The sequence below is a fragment of the Beta vulgaris genome, chromosome 9 (assembly GCF_026745355.1).
Source record: "Beta vulgaris subsp. vulgaris cultivar EL10 chromosome 9, EL10.2, whole genome shotgun sequence".
Classification (NCBI taxonomy): domain Eukaryota; kingdom Viridiplantae; phylum Streptophyta; class Magnoliopsida; order Caryophyllales; family Amaranthaceae; genus Beta; species Beta vulgaris.
The window spans coordinates 48559368-48576443 of NC_079210.1; the positions used below are offsets into that span (position 1 = coordinate 48559368).

Genomic DNA, 17076 nt, shown 5'->3' on the forward strand with positions numbered 1-17076 from the left:
ACGCCTATAAATATTAACGGACCAAGCCTAATCCGCGAATTTTTATTTCAAAATATGTTCTTTAAGCCCCTTTTAATTGTCAAACAAGCTGAGTTTAGCATGCCATCTCACCCTTGAACTACACCATGTACTACTATAGTCTATATATTTATATGTCTGTTAGTTGGATGCAAAAGTATATTTCAGGAGCTGCAGGCTGCATTGGTTTGTAGCGCCCTATAGGCCACAGAACTAAATTGAACTTTTCTTTATGTGTGAAAAGATGGTATAAGAAGAAACTTATTAAGAAAATGAGATTTCTCTAACAAATAATGGGTATCTAGTGTTAAGAATGTAATAATTAAAGGCTTAAAGCATAAACATTTGAAAGAGTAATTGCAAACATTTGCAATACAAAATTTGCAATGCAAAACAAAAAGCTATTGTACATCCCATTTCAGTATCTCTCATTCACATTATACAACAGTTCTGTTGAGCCTCCAGCATTTCTGGTGATCTGGACACAAGAAAGAATAATTAGTCTTATTTCCTCCGTTTCTTAAAACTTGCAACACTTTGACTTTTGCATTATTTATCTATTAATGTTGACCATACTTTTAACTAAGGCGTAAACTGAAATTTCCATGCTTTTGCTAATCTTCTGAAATCATTTCACACAGAGTGCCTCCAGGGAAAAAAAAAAAAAAAAAAAAAGAATAATTGACTCTAAGATACAATATTTTTGTGCCAAGTAATAAGAATTCAGAATTTGAATCTAAAGAATGTTTGGGTTGGGCGGAAAACATTTTCCAAGATAAATCAACCTTCAAGCCGAAGGCTTGACACAGTCGACAAAATTTTGGAAGAAAGCAACTGAAGTGCCAACGGAAAAGAAAGAAATTGCGACACAGAGCCACATGATACAGCAATTCTGCTGAGCAATTGTGGTCACCAAAGCAAAGGTTTCCATTAACTCTGTTAATATGGCCTTTGTTAAGCAAGCAATTGGAGTCCAGTTTACCAGCCAGATATGAAACACTTGTAAAATAGGGATCAGATAAAGCACAAAGGCACACTTACAGTTGGCCAAGACTTGCTAAGTCGAAGTCAGGAGCAAGCTCTTTCACAATATCATTTGGTGGATGGCCGCATTCTTGCATTTTCTGCATGAGCTCTACAATTTTGGTAAAGTTACCAGGGTCACTATCATAAACTCCATTCAGCTCATGTATAAGCTCATACTGGTGAGAGTAGCGTTTATAATCTTCTTCACTCAAACTAGATTTATGATCCTCTAACCATTTTGGATATCTTTCTCCAATTTCTTTCATGGGCTCATAGAGGATCTCTTTCGACAAGAGCTGCTGCATCATTGTCTCCACGATCGACTCCATATCCTAAAGGGAAACCAAATCATCACAATCCAAAACAGGGAGTACATTATATCCATGCTATATATAAATTTCTGAACATAAATATTTCAAAGAGCATGGGTCTGTGCTGGATAGCATATCGAAATATGTTCAAATAAACACTTTATTTTACAGGTATGTTGAAGAAACTATATCTCTTTTTCTAATTTATCGAAAACAAAGACTATAAGCAAGTATCACATGAAAAGGGTATCATACAACACTTCCGAGGACATAAGTCCTCTCAAGTTTGCAATCCAATTGATGAGTACAAAAAAATTACACACACTCAACAGAGCAAAGATCTCTAACAAACAAATTGTTCAATCAATAAATGGACTGTAAACTCAAGGCTGTCTACAAGAAGGGAACCAGAAGCAACATGTTCATGGTCAACCTTCATAACAAATTCCATTATTATAGGGGGGAAATATACTTTGATTCACAATATTGATGATCTTTTACCATAACTTCTTTTCTTGTTTGGAAGAGGGTAGTTGCAAGGAAAATAAGCGACTTAACAGTCGGCCATTCCCACATGGAAGCACGAACATCCCATTTTCAATAACATGAGCATCATGGTTCACAACTCACAAGCTATACACAACTGAGCACGATGATTCGCACATTATTGACCCCCTCCAAGGATGCAAGCATCTGACCATCCCTTGCGAACACTGACTCCACCAAAACAGGCAGCAGGTAATCAAAATCAATGTAAGCTATACCAAGCCTTCAAGCAGTTGGCCAATTTTAAACATTATAATATTTCAATTATATCTTGCACAATATGACAAAGGCTCAACACGCTCGAACTAGACAGCAAGTTAGAGCCTCATTGTCTCAGTAATAAATCAATGGCAAACTAGAACTAGAATGGCTCACGTCGGACATCACAGATAATAGACGATAACTGTTAGCTCAAAGACAGCAGTCAACGGTGCCTCCCAAATGCCCAACCACCCCAAGTTCCCCACAAAAACAGGTAAATTCAGGAGAGGACAAGTGACTCCCTAAACAAAGTTAATACTCTATGTTCATAGCAACAAGAAAACCAATGATATTTAGACCTTAGCATAATTATATCCAATGCATCAGGTTGGCTACGCAAATGAGTATTATGAGCCAATAATACCAAATCAATCAAAGAGGTTGAGAAACACAATAAATATATAAAGGCAACCAAGATACACAATCTAACAACTACAACAGATAGAGAAACTAGCCTTAAGATTAAAAATTCACAAGCAAAGAAATATCTCATACAACCATTTTAAACCTTACATGGTACAACCGAACCCTTCACAACCAATCAAATTTATTTTGAAAAGAAGATTTCTTTCTTCATGAATTCTTAACCCCTTCCCCCAATTTTCCGGGGGTTGTGATAGGATTGCACAACCATGTGACGCAACGGTTGTATGGGAAATCTTCTTGTTCGTAGTAACCCAATTAATGGTGACACTATGCAGCCCAAGTTAGTAATCTTGATAATATCACAATCTCCCTTCACCAAGGAGGCATATAAATTCAACATTTTCAACTTTTCTTTCTTTGCTTTTTCATGTCTCTAACTTATTTAGCTGTATATCAGTTCGAGAATATTGCATTACGCAATACCTATTCCTCGAAGAAAAGTTGATACCTCGCTTAACCCCCCCCCCCCTTCCTTCCAACCCTTTCACACACCTAGGCTCTTGAAATATCTCTAACCTATCTAAGGTGAACTAGAAGCAAACAAAGCATTAACAGTGAAGATCTGCTAAATAGCTTTCAAGTGCGATATTTATCCAATATCAATACTAAAGAGCAACAAACAACAATGTCCTTCACTAAAGAAATAAGATAATGACAGAGGATTACAAACAAAAAAGAAAAACACTCATAAACAATTACAATAACACGATAAAAAATCCCATAAATCTATGTTCACGAAGAAATCCATGAAAGAAAATAAAAAAACCCACCCTTTAGAGCACTCTTATAAAATTCTCTTTCTCATCACCCCATTCTCTCTTCGCTCGTTCTCTGGCCTACTTTACTATCTCTGTGCTTGTTGCTAGCCCCCGAGTGTTACAAGTTGCAACTAATAGTCAGGAGAATTTCCAACATACCACCATCAAGCTCCACAGTTAATGCCCAGACTGCCCACCACCAAACCTACTCGACACCTCTTTCTTGCCCGTTGTCTCTTACTTACACTTTGCTCTGCCAGCCTCATTATGACAGCCATCAGGGCCACATTTGGTCGCTGCTATAATCCCTTATTTCAGCACAGTTCCCCCCCCCCCCAAGTGGCATGACCGTTTCCCCCTCTCTAGATTATCCCTTCATCTAACTCATAATATCTAAGAGCTACAATTGCAATTTAGTACATTACCTTGATTTTTAATTTGCTATCTAGTTCCTTTATATATTTTCCAACATCTGATGAGTGATGCAGATTTGGAGAAAGAAGATTGTGGATACACAAAGGATGGTGAAAAGTTTAATTACTTAGAAGTGTGCTGGTTTCAGAAAGACCTAAACAGTTCTTTTGTGCAACTTAATTTGGGAGCTTTGCAAGTTCAATAGCTTCATTTACCTCGAGTCACATGTCTACTCTTGCCCAGTCAGACACGATATGACACGAGGATACTTCATTTCAAACAAAAAAAGCATGACATTTTTTTAAGAAATGGCACCTAGACACCCAAATTCGAGCAGACACTTTATCCGAGTTTGAGTAACATAGTTTGGGAGAATTTGAGGGGTGATGTGGGGAAGCCATTGAGGTCAACAGAAGGCGGGTCATTTACTGATGATGAAGAGTGTGAGAGAAGATAGGGGGAGGAAGAAGACAAAGCTGGTGATGACTTATATTCAACGACTGTACCATTCCATCATCATAAAGGTTAATTTAGGTATAAGACACGAAAACAGTAACCATAACTCAGGAAAATTTTGCCTTTTTTGTCTAAACTACAAATTAGCTTACAAAATTGAGATATCATAATATTCCTTTCATTGGTAATAATTGTCATCTTTAAACTCCACAAGCTAGAAGCAAAACCAGAAACAATACCTATTTCACCTCATCCAGTTCTATCACTCTATGAATATAAGAGCCTCTGCCCGAACTGTGACAAGGTTGAACCAAGGAGATAAAACTTCCATTTGCATGAATTTCAACGATGGTGCATATAATACCCACTCACTGGTGTACTTACAACTATGGACACAAAGCTCCCAAATCACGATTCTCAATCTCCTTCATCATACAGATGTAAGAGTACCACATTTTTCAACTTTTCTTTCTTTGCTTTTTGTTTCTCTATCATATTGAGCCACATATCTGTCCTTGAAACCATATTGCATAACATCATACCCTTCCCTCAAGGAAATTAGTTCCCCATCACCATATCTTACTTTCCCACGAACCCTCTCTCCCTCAAGCAAAAAGCATTAACGATTACATTAAACCTATGAACTTTCATAACAACCGCGAATAACTAATTAAGTACAAGCAAGATTCTCTGTATCTAAACAGCACAATTATCACTGTCTTTCAAACCAGCAAAATGAAGATAAAGACACAATACTACAACAAAAAGGTAAAAAACACTCAGATACAATTAAAAACACAAATCAAAATTCTGATAATAATTTGTTTGGGCACAAACCATAAGAAAGAAGAATATACAAATAAACTACCTGAGAACCAGCAAGCTCCTCAAACTGCTTAACCCACTCCTCCATCATTGCATCCTTCCCCAAATCTTCACCCGCTTTCGGGCCGGATATGGACTCCATATTCTTAACTGCCTCTCTAGTCTGCTGCTTAAGCTTATCAAGAGTCTCAGAAACATGAGCATCTTTAGGATTTGAATTGGGCACTTTTTGTTTCCCCCTTTTTTTAGACTTCAAATCAGGTAACCCTAACCCTAAGCCTTGAATATTTGTGGGCAAAGCTAATTTCTCTTGTTTTGCCTCTTTTTCTTCCTTTCTGTTAAAACCCACCTCAAAATTCAACTCAAACTATCAGAAATTAATCTTCCCATAATCAAAAACTGCAAAAAGGGTGAAAAACATGGAGAATTACCTTTGAGAAGAGGTGACATTAAGGTTCTGAAAATCATCCAAAGCACCTGAAATTATTCAGAAAGTATTGAACTTTAATCCAGTTAAACGAAATTGAATTCAATTGTAGAAGAAAAAAGAGAGATAGAAGAGTTTACTCACTGTCTAAGAGTTGGTCCAAATCATCAGAATTTGAAGCCATTGAAATTTTCAGAGAATTTTGTTGGTTTTTTGGCGGAAATTCACCCAGAAAATCTGAAAGGCTAAAATTTGGATGTTAATCTTTATATTTGTGAGATGAAGATTGAAGACTAAAAAAGACTGGGGTGACTGAAGAATGATATGGTTAGAGTCATTGGTGGGGTCAAGAAGAAAAGATCGCCCAAGGTTGAAGTGATGTACTGCGGAAGATATTCACAACCGAATGAGTAATACTACGAGGTAGCAAACGAATGTACTCACTCACAAGTCACAACCTTTAGTTCACATGAAATATTCTGATCTGAATTTATCTGATCTGATCTAAACTTATTTTTTTTGATCTGAATTGATCTGATTTACAAGATCTTATTTTTTAGATTTTTCTCAATATATAAGAAAAAAAATATAATCATGTGGGGTCTTGTTTGATTCGTCTCAATGAGTACTTTTTTTAATATTCATAATATTATAAATTTTACTAATATATAATGAAAGATTTTTAATAGTAATAATGATTTTTAAATATAAGCATCATCTGAACTGATCTGATCTGAACTTATTTTTTCTGATCTGATCTTATCTGAAATAAGCAAAAATAAGGTGAACTGAATATAGCCGTAGTCCTCTCTTGAATAAATAAAAAAACGAGGTAGCAAACACATTTTTCGAAATAGAGTCAGATTTAAGTTTGATATTATAAGTATATTATTTGGATATTAAGATGCTTAATTGTTAGGTTGAACTGAATTACACTGAGTTGAAGTAATTTGAATAAGTTGAATTGAACTACACTGAATTGAAGTAAGTTGAACTCAATTAAAGTTATGCTTACAAAAATTACGTCTAAATTATTTTGTTTGAATTGAGATTTTGGATTCAGCTTAGATCAAATCATGGTTCGATTATAGGGTTTATATTAGACAATAAAAAAAAAATGATTTCACGTTAGATCTAACTAAAATTAAATTAACATCTTCACATGCAATTCGAATGATACTAATTTTATCAATTATTTTTCTTAGTAGCTCAAATCTATTGGTAAACGTCTTCTAACTATGTTAGTAGAACCATGGAAGTGGTAACGGTATGGCTCGTACTTTTGCTAAGACCTCTTTCTCCTATGGTAGGAGATAGTTCAGCTAAAACAATAATGTTATTTCATCCACAAACATGCGTTCATTAAAGTTTAAACAATATTTCCTCTGTCCAAAAAAAATATAAACATTTGAACACGTATCCTAAGGAGATAAGTTATAGCGTTAATTTATTAAAAAGTAAATGTAATAAGAGTTAGTAGAGTTTTTTTTGAAAGGAAAGAGAAAGTAGGATATTTTCTTATCGACAAAGATAGAGGGTGGACCAAAGGAATTTGAGAAAACCAATGAAGTACATAATAGTGAGACCATATTAAAGATGAAAGTGGTAAAATAATTTGAGAGGAAGAACTACAGAAAGTATTCTGACTAATTTGGAAACGAGAGGGAAAAGGATGACCAGCAAATTCTTTGGAGATTCACAGGAGATTTATCTTATATCGTATACATAAACTTGTCATCACCTCTTCCTACCAGACAAAACAGTCGAATAAACTTTCAGCAATGAAGTTAAATTCCTAGTGTGTTTACCCTATAAAAATGCCTTCAACTTTTTAGTTGAAGACCTCGAGAACAACTATCGACGAAAAGTCTTCGAGAACTTGTTGCTACTCGGTATTTGTTCATCTCTACATCTAGGGCCTAGGGGAAATTCTTATGCTTCAAAAAAGAAGACTCCATTCCGTGAACTATTACAACAAGGAATAGGAGGGTTATCCAAGGAGGCATAATGTTAACCGAAACTCGTGCTCTGTAATTTACAAGCTAAGCAACAGTATAACTGTTGAGACACCGAAGGGGGGGGGGGGGGGTGTTCCTAGTGATTCAGTTTGTACCGACTGAAGAAGGGTTTTGCACGGTAGAAGCCTGTGTTGGACTTCCTCCTACAACCTCGGGTAGCGCAGATGTGTTTGTCGTGGGAGGCGGAGGAGCTGAAGTCGCAGGAGGCGGAGGAGCTGAAGTCGCGGGAGGCGGAGGAGCTGAAGTCGCAGCAGGCCTCGAAATGGGAGGCCTTTGAGCACCCAAGCTCATTGGTGGCCTCATCATTGAATTTAAAAGGCCGGGAGGCATCCTGTTCATTGGATATGATGACGGCAACCCCCTAGATGAAGTCGGTGGTATTCCAAGTCGACTTGCAATAATTTGTGCCCGTTCACTAAACAGTTTCTGCCTTGATCGTTCAAGCTGCTCTCGAACCCTCATGATAGAATTATCCATTTCTGTGAAATAACTCAACTTGATCTCTAACTTCCGCAGCTGCAAACACATAAAATCATAATAGATCAACCTTAGTGCAAAAGGATAACTAGATACCCTTCCACACAAGAGGATCACCCACTTTCTACATGATATGAGTTATAAACTTTAACTATGGCAATTTTGTTACCCCCCATGCATGGTCTCTCTCTCTCTCTTTATCTATCTATCTCTCTCTCTCTATCTCCCTTCTTTTCTTTGTTTGGGAAGGCGTGGAGGAGGGGAGTGATTGTACCTGCTTCTCTATCAGCATAGTCGCTAGCTGCCTAATTTCATCTTCTTCCTGGTTAGCAAGAAGTTTGGCCTTCACAGCAGCAGCAGAGAAAGTAGCCAGAGTAGCACGCTTCAGCTTAGCTACACTGTCTTCATCCTTTGTCCGTGACGCTTTCGTAGATTTAGGGTCTCCAATTTTATCAAGTTCCATTTTGTCCTCTCCTGCAGAGGGAGAGGTATGTAACTACTTGTCAACTAAATAGAGGGCAGACAGCAAACATTAACATCAAAATGGAGGACAGAGGCAGATAAAAAGACATAACTAACATATAAGCTTTTCCATTGAAACACTCCATGAATCAGACAACTGTCAACACACAATCATCACATGCTCAACGATCTTCAACAGAACTATGACATTATTGTGACTATATGCAGGAATTAAATGAATAACCAAGCAACGCATACCTGCCTCTGACGCAACTCCCACCATCGGAACTGTTCCTCCTATGTCTTGTTCCTCTGTCTTATCAGAAACAATAGGAGTGGCTTCCATGTTTGTATTTTTGGGAGCATCCGTACACTGAACACTTTCTGCCGCAGTCTTCAAGTTCTCCGATTCAATTGCTTTACCAGGCGGAGGCATGGCTTCAGATGCAGTAGTAGCTTGGTCCTTCTGAGTAGTAGGAGACTGCTCATTCTGCAGGCTGCAATTCTGTGCCTCGCCCTCAGACTTTGTTCCCAGCTGCTCAGTATTAGTAACTTCATCATGCTTTTCTGCTACTGTCACCTTCTCTTCATCCCGCTGTTCTGTGACTTGAGAATTCTCTTCATCAGGTTTTTCCTTGACTTGTGGCATCTCTTCATCAGGCTTTTCCTCGACTTGTGGCATCTCTTCATCAAGCTTTTCCGTGCCTTTGGGTATCTCTTCATTAGGCTTTTCCGTGACTTTAGGTAACTCTTCATCAGGCTTTTCCCTGACTTGGGGTACCTCTTTATCAGGATTCTCCGTGACTTGGGGTATCGCACTATCAGGCTTTTCTGTGACTTGGGGTATCTCTTTGTCAGATTTTTCCCTGACTTGCGGCATCTCTTCATCAGGCTTTTCCGTGTTTTGGTGTATCTCTTCATCAGGCTTTTCTGTGACTTGGGGTCTCTCTTCATCAGGCTTTTCCCTGACTTCGGACTTCTCTTCAGTCTTTTCTGCAACTTGGGGCATCTCTTCATCTGTAGGCTTCTCTGTGAATGAGGAATTGTCTGCATATGTATCCTGCTCTCCAGTGGGCAATTGTGGATCTTCTTTTGTGTTAGGATCCTTCGTTTTGAGAATCTGACCATCTGTTGAACGAGTTTCATCCAATACAGGGATGGACTTCTCCTCAGTGTTCCTGATGTCTTTTTCATTTCTCAAATCCTCTTTAGCCATCTCCGAAGCATTTTGATCAATATTTTCAGCAGCCATGCTGCAAAAGTGAAAATTGCCCAACTGACAATGGATACAATAACAAAAAAAATGTTTCTAGATTTAGGCAATACACCACACAACAAACCTCTCAGAAACATGCTCTTTCTCATCATCTGGTGGATCTTCCAAAATAAAGCAGTGCATAATGGCTAGTCGTGACCCTGGAGAACTTCGGGAAATCGTCTTTAGTGAGCTACAAGCGGATGCAGTAGCAAGATCAGGTTCGACTAACTGAGTTAGGAATGCAGCCTGAGAAAAAGATATAGCAAGTGCAAGCAAGAGTTACCAAAAGGAACAAATTATAAGGGGAAATGAGAACCAGGGATTTGTACAGTCTGCTGTCAAAACAAATATTGACAATACTCCTATTCTTAAGCCCTTTAATATGAAAACAACAATCCACTTAACACAAAGTTTCCAGATTCCCTAACTATGTTGAGTAGCCATCCTTGAATTTTCCATTACAATAAAAAGCAGGTCACAGTTTCCATAGAGTGCATGCTTCCTTACGAAGTTACAAACACATGTTTGGATATCAAAACCCAGGGGATCAGATGTAATATACTAAGTGATTCCATCCTCGTACTAAAATAAAAGTTCTGTAGAAAAATATTAAACGACAGACAAGCATGTACTTTCTCTTACCAATGCCATCACAGAATTCCCCGCTTCAGCAAAAGAAAGGGTGTCTTCTGGAGTAAGGGGCCAACCAGCTACATGAAATGCCTCCTTTAGTGCCTTAATAACTACGTCATCACCGGCACCCTGAGGCACCTCTCCATCCGGAGTATCCTCTAGATTTGAGGTTTCTGTTTGGGTAGACACAGGTTGTGCAGCACTACTATCAGTTTCTCTCTCCAGTGGCTCTGCATTGTCTTTATTGCTTCTGTTTGCTAATGGTTCAGAGTTATCTTTGCCACTTCCGTTATCTGCTGGCCCAGAATTATCTTTAACGGTGCCACCCTCTGAGGGTTCTAAATCATCCTTGAGAACAGGTGAGATATTATTGGTTGAGGTTGGTTCTCCACTCTCCAGAGCACTATCTTTTGTATAATCATAATCCAGAAAACTATCCTCTATTGGCATTTGAAGAAAATGCAATATGCATTGGGCTTTAGTTTTCGTTGCAACATGCTCAGCTATTTCATTCCAGTTTTCTTTATAAAGCTCCAATGCTTCTAAAAGGAGGAGCGTCTCCTGATCAGTCCACTTCCCACCAGTTGCGCCAGAAGCCTCAGCGGGCTCCATGAGAATAAAGTCTGAGGAGCACATGCCAGAGCCAAATTTCCCATTGTTATAGCAATCAGTACACAGATCAAAATCTGCCTGTGGGCAAGAAACATTGTCAGCCATTTTAAATCCAGATATATAGAGAAAGAAGCCAATATAATACATCCGGGGACAAAATGAAAGAGCAAAGGCAGTTTCATACAAGTCCTAATTGTTCTGAATGATTCCTGTCCCACAAGCCTCAACACCACCCTTCACCCATCGACAAAAAAGAACCTAGCCATCTCCTCAAGAATGTGAATCATAGTCAAGGTTAGATAGATGTCACGATCCACAAGACATTCTCCCTAGAAGAATTCCAGAATCACTCACTCAATGGAAGCTAGAATATGCATACGACCCTTCAAATAGTATGGAAATGAAACAAATCTTATGCGAAAATCAGATCCCCCTCCCCCAATGAAAGGAAATTCTAAAGAGCGACTAATTCAAATAATTATCCTTCTTCCGCTTCCAGATAAATATAACACTTGTCTTTAGGTAATTGACCATAACTTTTTACCTACGTATCAAAAAGAATATTGTCATGTGGGGTCTTGTTAGATTTGTTCTATGTCTGCTTCTAAATTATCAACTTTATGAAGAGTAATCTCTACGAATATGTCATTAAAGATATCAATGGCCAAAAGCATGCATTGAAGATCATAATAAAGCAAGCTGGAAATGGAGGTAATATTATTTAATAGTCCTCATTCCAATAATTTCATCACTTTCCTTTAAGGTTCTCCCAAAATTCCTTCAAACTATTATTTCGAGTTAAGGACAACTGTTTAAATATTATTCTGCTCCTTTTCGCATCAACCTTTTTCTCTCTTGACCCAATACTTTTTTCCCTCTCCACAAGTAGGGTAAGTTATATTGAACTTATTTCTCCTAAACTTATCTCTCTCTTTTTTTCTTCTTAATTTTTCTGAAGTTTCATGAGTTTTCTTAATTAATCTGAAAATATGTAAAAATGAGTTGAAGTGTTGAACTTAACACACCCCTAACTTTCATACTTTTGATACTAGAATTGATCTCCAATTATGTCAAGAAAATTAAGAGATTGAAGGAGTAATAGAGAAAAGATTTTTGCCAGGTTTTTTTACTACGTAATTTTAAAGTATTACGAGGATTTGTTATATTTTCTACTTCATTAGTATAGTTACCAATTATAAAAATCAAAAGTTGGCCTTGTAGACCATGGAAATTCATATAAGACTTATTTTCAAAGATGATGCATTCTCATGAAAGCAGAGACATATAAAAGAAGCATCATGCCTGTACTTTTGTTTCAAGGACAATACAAGAAAATTAAGAAACTCTACATTGCCTTAAAATGCCTTTGCCCTTAATTCTATGCTTTTACCATTCATAACTTGTCCTTGGCTTTAATAGCTTGATCACAGCATTGGCCTTGGTCCTATGTGCCATGCTTTAGAATATCTCTGTTCCCATGAAAGACTTTGCCTAGCCTTAGACTATCTTCCCATGAAAGCCTCTGCCTTATAAAAACTTACAGACTTAACATTAAAATCATTTGGGATTCCTTATGAGCCTAATGACCATGGAACCATTTGGCGAAGACAAGACAAGAGAGTGAAATCAATAAAGAAGGAAGGAAAAGGTCTTAAAAAGTCTAAATTAGCACAGTTACTTGGTTCAATAAAAAGGCGTTAACAAACTTCTCCCTCGTCTCCAATATTTGTGTGTTTTTGTCGACTCATTTGCACAGCCACCATTGCCAACTTATAGCAACAGGGAGCTGAAAGTGGGGTAGTGATGGGCATAGAAAAGCAGTGCCCAATTGGGAAGATGCCAATGCCACACTTTGGCAGGTAAACCACAATATGCTAGCAATGGCCAATAGAAGCGTACTGCATTTTGTGCCAAGGAAGGCATCCATATAGATGGCACCAATTATGAGATTCACATTGGCCTTATTATTCTCGAAAAGGAGGCACGCAGTCAATGAGATATACATAATGCAAAAGAAGCACGACATAATTCAACCAGGCAACCAGGGCATAAAACCTCAGCCACATCACCTCCATCTAGACACGTTTTGAGGGTTAAGAGCTTATGGCAATTGTGACATTAAACCGCGATAGCTGCAAACCATCCTCATTCCCCACGGAAGTGATTTCAGCTATAGTTATTGCGATTGTATCCAAAATTACCCTGATCCCAACACAACCGCATCCAATTTAAAACTCAACGATTCAGAGTCTAAGGTTAATGAAGGAACTTTTTTACTATGAAATCAAGCACAAGTCAGATAAAGAACAATCAAACATAGAAACTCCACCTGCTTCTGACAATGGTACCGCTTGCGAGAACAATCAGCAGAACAAGAGTTGCAATGATACTCAACTGCAGGTCCCTCTTGTTTCACCAGTTCTTCAGCAATTGACTCGGGGAATAGGCCCGAAGGAACTGTCGCTGCTGACATGTTGGCTCTGGGAACTAATTGCAGTGAGGATTGCTCACTTTCAAACTGATACAGCTTTTCAATTAACGAATTTTTTTTCTCTGCCTTGTCAGCAGTATCTGTATTTGGATCGGCATCAACATTAGCAGGGTCATTCTGAAGAAAGGGATGGTAGTTAATCAAACCCCAATGATCTAGAAACTCCATAATTTCTTGCCTTGCATCTAGATCCCCAATAGACAGCTCTGACAAATCTTTTAATTCTATGTTTGTGCTTGGATTGGCATGAAACTTCTTCAGAATCCAATTCCGTATCTCCTTGTAGGTATCTGGAGTCCGATTCTCCTTCTTCCCATTAAAGAAGGATTGCAGCATGTGCTTCTCAATTAAATGAATGTTTTTCCATGAAAACCAACCTTGAAAGAAGAAAAATGTCTCAATACAGGGGTTTCCTTAGAAAAACTCAAGACCATCCTATTTAGTTCCAATATTTGCTACTTAATCGAGTGAAAAAATATATAAAGCAAGAAGAGACAAAAGAACAACAATCAGTTTTTAACCAAGACACAAAGCTGATATCCCACATCTCAAACTCCTTCCACATATCACCAAAAGTTGCAACTTGCATGCAGCAGCAATATTTAAAGCATTCCCATATACGCCTTCTTTACAAGGATATTTTACAAATTAAGTACTAAGACAATTATGTTGGTTGAGACTCTAGGAGAATGTTGTCTAAATAAAGAGGTATCTTAAAAAACATGGTACGCGAAAACGACAAAACAATCAACAAATAAGAGAAAAATAGACAAAATAATCCGATGCTGTAGCAACTTTATTTGCTGCCAATGATTTAGCATAATATAACACATAGAAGTTCAATGTCCAAACCCAAATTAGATCTTCTATATGCAAGATTGAGAAAAGAAATAAAGTGAACTAGATCATCTGCCTAGTCCTATCCAAATTCAATCCATCCCTCGCTTAAACATATGCGATAAATATCAAAGGTATCTCCAGTCCTATGCATGTAATGATGTAATCTACCTTCCTCATGATTACCGAGTGTTACAGGCTTGTGCAAGGAATCATAGTGGAGCCACTACTAAGCCTCTGATTACCTACGTCAGGAGGGGTAAAAAAGGAAATGCACAACATTTCCTCATCTGAACCACCTCACACTCAGCCTTGAGCAAGAGGAATATTCTGCTGCAATTTGCTGTGATTTACCGTCACCCTGACAAGTTAGTTACTGTAATTACCTGAGCATGAGAGCTATAAATAAGAGCTGGTTAGAGAGAGAAAATCATCTTGAATTTTGAAATAGAGAGTGACATTTCTTTGGAGAGTCCTCGCCTCTCGAAGAGTGAGGGACTGAGGGTTGTATTTGGTAATTCTACCTTGGTATCTATCAATACAACTATCTATCCCCTTGGTTCTGCTCTAATTTTCCTGTTTATTCTTGGTGTACCTGTTGGTTTACACCAGCTTGCAGCTACTCTTATCTTCTAATCCAAAGGAAAACCATTTTGAAACAAAAGCCACAAACTCACATCCTTGGTAGAAAACAACTGAAAATCAAGATCAGAAGTCCCAAAATCGAACAAAAAATATCTCGGTCTCACCAAACAAAGAATGGCATATCTAATTATCTATCCTATTTGCCTCACTAACTTTCACATTTCTCGTTCAACCTGTAAACTTTTTAACAACATTTGCTATTTTGCTCCAAAGACACTAGATTCAGCGGAACACAAAATCAAGAACAAAAACGAGGGACTGAAAGAGCGAAAAACAACTAAACAACAATTGGAACAACTTGTACGCCAGAATCACAAACATCAACACCAATCATAATCCTTAAAGTTCATAATTTCATCCAATTCCACAACAACTTATCTCTAACCCTAAATTCAAAAGAATAACACAATCATAATCCTTAAAGTTCATAATCTCATCCAATTTTCGCTACAATATACTCTCTAACCCTAAAATTCAAAACAATAACACTAATAAACATTTCTACCAATGTAAAACAAAGAAAACTAAAAATTCGCAAAGCAAACTAACCAGCAGCGACAGGAACAACATGTACACTCAAATCACGAGTTCGAATCTCATCAAACTCAGCTTCAATCACAGCTTGAAGTTTCTTACACTCTTCATTCACAACATTAACCTCTTCTCTTCCTTCAGAAATCGCCGCATCATTAGCCGCCGCCATAGACGCCTCATGTTTACCTGCATTAAGCGCAGAAAAAATGGCGGCATTGCTGTCAGACAACTGTCGAGCTCTAGTTAACGGACCGTTGTGCGTCGGAGGTAGGAGAGAGAAAAATCCGCCGGAAGCTGCAGCTGCAGCGGCGGCAGCTTTCTCGCGCGCGTGACGTTTTGGAGGCGCCGATGAAGCGCCAGATGATGAGTTTGTGGATTTGCGCTTTTGACCTCGGCGTCGAGGAGGTGGTGGTTCAGTCGCCGGAGATTCGCCGGATTTAATGGAAGATCCGCCGGAAATTGTTGCCGCCGGTGATGGAGATCCGGCTTCACGGCGTTTTTCTTCCATCGTTTTTTTTGGATTCTCTTCTCCCCTCCTCGGTTGTTTAAGGGTTTTGCGGGAGTGAGGAGAGAGAGTGTGGGTTGTGTGTGTTTTTTTAAAGCTCTACACTACATTTGGGTGAGCTCAATGTGAGTTCTAATTTACTTCCTCCGTCTTATTTTATAGTTCGCGTATTTCACTTTCGGTGTCTCAAATGTTGTTTTCATTTCTCTTATTTTCATTTTTTAACATCCTTTTTAAAACTTTTTACATTGATTTTTGATAGCATCATTTAATATTTTATTAGAATTGACAGTCTAATTTTAGTATAAAATTAGACGAACTTAATACTGAATATTTCTAACAAGTTCATTCCATTTTACTCTAACTTAACACTATCTTAGTCATCCTTTCTCTTTTCCTTCCCTGTTTCTTGATTCTTGAAGTAAAACATACAAATTCAAAAAATAACTGGATAGTCTTACCGAACGGATTAAACTGGTCACTAAATAGATTAAACTAGTCACTGAATGAGTTAGAGAATGTCATTACTGAATAGATTAAATTGGTCACAAAATAAAATAAATTAGTCCCTAAATAGATTAAACTAGTCGTGATATTAAAAAAGATGTCATGTTCTCTTCTTAATATTGAGCTTGGGTCGTGCCTAATTTTAAACTAAAAGTAAGCGGTCTCTTACAAGACCAATTGCAACTCTCATTAGTTGGATATAACAAAAAATATTTTATATTCCTTTCCTCTTTTTACATGTCCACCCATTTAATGTTCTCATTCTTTTTTCATTTTTTTATGACAAAAATTCAAAAAAAAAAAAACAACCCCGATGCAAGTACATAATAATCATTATTTCATTAATTTCCGTGGGCCGTGCTCAAAATGAAACGGAAAACGAGACGGAAGGAGTACTTACTAAAGTGAAGTGTGATTTCACTAGGGAAGTATTTTATTTTTAGAAATATCTTACTTTGTTGACTTAAGATTTGACATAAATTCATTTTTTTAACAAGATAATTGAAAAGTAATAAATGGGTAATCATAGTTAGGGTTTTTAGTATTTTGTTTTTTAAGATAATGGAACAGAGATAGGAGAATAATTACAAATACTTCATTCGTTCTAAATCATAAGAGAGTATTTCACT

General features: G+C 37.6%; 2 protein-coding genes across 5 annotated transcripts; both read right to left on the reverse strand.

The window, feature by feature from the left end:
- Nucleotides 1-266: 266 nt before the first annotated feature.
- LOC104904372 (peroxisome biogenesis protein 19-1) lies at nt 267-5885 on the reverse strand. The gene is made up of 5 exons (XM_010692601.4): nt 5613-5885; nt 5473-5518; nt 5085-5376; nt 1060-1376; nt 267-496 (listed from the first exon to the last, which is right to left on the reverse strand). The coding sequence occupies exons 1-5, from the start codon at nt 5650-5652 to the stop codon at nt 451-453; spliced, it is 741 nt and encodes a 246-aa protein (XP_010690903.1). The 5' UTR covers nt 5653-5885; the 3' UTR covers nt 267-450.
- Nucleotides 5886-7058: 1173 nt separating this feature from the next.
- Nucleotides 7059-16071, reverse strand: LOC104904373 (SWI/SNF complex subunit SWI3D). 4 transcript variants are annotated; one of them, XM_010692602.4, is made up of 7 exons: nt 15451-16071; nt 13258-13796; nt 10326-11006; nt 9766-9929; nt 8684-9678; nt 8238-8437; nt 7059-8002 (listed from the first exon to the last, which is right to left on the reverse strand). In XM_010692602.4, the coding sequence occupies exons 1-7, from the start codon at nt 15941-15943 to the stop codon at nt 7571-7573; spliced, it is 3504 nt and encodes a 1167-aa protein (XP_010690904.1). In that variant the 5' UTR covers nt 15944-16071; the 3' UTR covers nt 7059-7570. The 4 variants fall into 4 exon arrangements, with proteins under 4 accessions (XP_010690904.1, XP_048492463.1, XP_048492464.1 ...); XM_048636506.2 differs by lacking the exon at nt 13258-13796 and having other exon boundaries at nt 10326-11002; XM_048636507.2 differs by lacking the exon at nt 7059-8002 and having other exon boundaries at nt 8356-8470.
- Nucleotides 16072-17076: the final 1005 nt, after the last annotated feature.